The sequence below is a fragment of the Echiichthys vipera genome (genome assembly GCF_963691815.1).
Source record: "Echiichthys vipera genome assembly, chromosome: 4".
Lineage (NCBI taxonomy): Eukaryota > Metazoa > Chordata > Actinopteri > Perciformes > Trachinidae > Echiichthys > Echiichthys vipera.
The window spans coordinates 35,183,421-35,185,920 of record NC_139829.1 but is presented as its reverse complement, the minus strand read 5'-3'; the positions used below and the strand labels follow the sequence as shown (position 1 = coordinate 35,185,920).

Below are 2,500 nucleotides of genomic sequence, written 5' to 3'. Positions count from 1 at the left end.
TCCAGCCTCTGATCCTGGATCAGGTCTCAGGGGCAGCAGCTCCAGCCTCTGGTCCTGGATCAGGTCTCAGGGGCAGCAGCTCCAGCCTCTGATCCTGGATCAGGTCTCAGGGGCAGCAGCTCCAGCCTCTGATCCTGGATCAGGTCTCAGGGGCAGCAGCTCCAGCAGGGACCCCAAACTTCCCTTTCCCGGGCCACATTAACCAGCTCTAACTGGGGGATCCTGAGGCGTTCCCAGGCCAGTGTGGAGATCTAATCTCTCCACCTGGTCCTGGGTCTTCCCCGAGGCCTTATCAGTGATGCAGAAATGACGCACGGTCACTTCCTGTTATAAAACAAATAATAATCATTATATATTTTATATTTATCTGAGATCAAGACACAAGGAGTTAGTCAGTGTGTCCCGGCGTGTGTAACGTGTCCCGTGGCGTGTGTAACGTGTCCCGTTGCGTGCGTAACGTGTGCTGTGGCGTTGTGGCGTTGCAGTTCCTGCGGGTCACCAAACACGGGCTGCCCCACGCCGCACGCCTCTGCCTGGTCAGCACCTTCCTGGAGGACGGCTGCAGGATGTGGTTCCAGTGGGGCGAGCAGAGCGAGTACATCCACGCCACCTGGAGCTGCGGACGCCTCCTCGCCAACGCCTTCGTCCTGCTCAACCTGCTGGGGCAGCTGGGTAATCTCACACACACACACACACACACACATACACGTGTCTTTCTGTACTTGTGAGGACCCTTCAAAGTGTCCTCAGAAGACAGAAGGTCCCCACAACGACACGGAAGACAGAACAGGAAACACACGCGCTGCTGTCTGTCTGTCCGTCTCTCTCACCTGTCTGTCTCTCACCTGTCTCTCTCTCACCTGTCCGTCTCTCACCTGTCTCTCTCTCACCTGTCTGTCTCTCACCTGTCTCTCTCTCTCACCTGTCTCTCACCTGTCTGTCTCTCACCTGTCTCTCTCTCACCTGTCTGTCTCTCACCTGTCTGTCTCTCACCTGTCTCTCTCTCTCACCTGTCTGTCTCTCACCTGTCTCTCTCTCACCTGTCTCTCTCTCACCTGTCTCTCTCTCACCTGTCTCTCTCTCACCTGTCTGTCTCTCACCTGTCTGTCTCTCACCTGTCTGTCTCTCACCTGTCTCCCTCTCACCTGTCTCTCCTCACCTGTCTGTCTCTCACCTGTCTGTCTCTCACCTGTCTGTCTCTCACCTGTCTCTCTCTCACCTGTCTGTCTCTCTCTCACCTGTCTGTCTCTCACCTGTCTGTCTCTCACCTGCCTGTCTCTCTCTCACCTGTCTGTCTCTCACCTGTCTCTCTCTCTCACCTGTCTGTCTCTCACCTGTCTGTCTCTCACCTGTCTCCCTCTCACCTGTCTGTCTCTCACCTGTCTGTCTCTCACCTGTCTGTCTCTCACCTGTCTGTCTCTCTCACCTGTCTCTCTCTCACCTGTCTCTCTCTCACCTGTCTGTCTCTCACCTGTCTGTCTCTCACCTGTCTGTCTCTCACCTGTCTCCCTCTCACCTGTCTCTCCTCACCTGTCTGTCTCTCACCTGTCTCTCTCTCACCTGTCTGTCTCTCTCTCACCTGTCTGTCTCTCACCTGTCTGTCTCTCACCTGCCTGTCTCTCTCACCTGTCTGTCTCTCACCTGTCTCTCTCTCTCACCTGTCTGTCTCTCACCTGTCTGTCTCTCACCTGTCTCCCTCTCACCTGTCTGTCTGTCTCTCACCTGTCTCCCCCTCTCACCTGTCTCCCTCTCACCTGTCTGTCTGTCTCTCACCTGTCTGTCTCTCACCTGTCTCCCTCTCACCTGTCTGTCTGTCTCTCACCTGTCTCTCCCTCTCACCTGTCTGTCTGTCTCTCACCTGTCTCTCCCTCTCACCTGTCTCCCTCTCACCTGTCTGTCTGTCTCTCACCTGTCTCTCTCTCACCTGTCTGTCTCTCACCTGTCTGTCTCTCACCTGTCTGTCTCTCACCTGTCTCCCTCTCACCTGTCTGTCTCTCACCTGTCTCCCTCTCACCTGTCTGTCTCTCACCCGTCTGTCTCTCACCCGTCTGTCTCTCACCTGTCTGTCTCTCACCTGTCTGTCTCTCACCTGTCTGTCTCTCACCTGTCTCACTGTCTCCAGGTGGATGTCTTTTGATCCTCAGTAGAAACTTTGTTCAGTACGCCTGTTACACTCTGTTTGGGATCACGCCATGCAGGTACACACACACACACACACACACACACACACACACACACACACGCACACGCACACGCACACACACACTGACACACAGATGAATGAATGACTCACTTCCTGTATGCAGACGGTGGCCTACAGTATCCTGTGGGACCCAAAGTTCCTCATGAGGTGAGTGCGTGACCTTTGACCTCTGACCTTTGACCTCTGACCAATCACAGCCTGAGGAGCTGTGACATCACTGTGTGAGGGGCGTGTCTCTAACCCTGTGCCCCTGCAGGAACCTGGCCCTGGGGGGGGGCCTGCTGCTGCTGCTGGCGG

General features: G+C 55.5%; 1 protein-coding gene across 1 annotated transcript in view; it reads left to right on the top strand.

Moving 5' to 3' along the window:
* surf4l (surfeit 4, like) overlaps positions 1-2,500 on the top strand; it is a gene marked incomplete at its 3' end in the record, with an annotated part of 5,201 nt that overhangs the window by 1,458 nt on the left and 1,243 nt on the right. Inside the window, 5 exon segments of the mRNA XM_083911869.1 lie at positions 486-672; positions 2,123-2,185; positions 2,188-2,198; positions 2,307-2,350; positions 2,460-2,500. The exon segment at positions 2,460-2,500 is cut by the window's right edge and continues 149 nt beyond it. Coding sequence (XP_083767995.1) covers positions 486-672; positions 2,123-2,185; positions 2,188-2,198; positions 2,307-2,350; positions 2,460-2,500 — 346 coding nt within the window.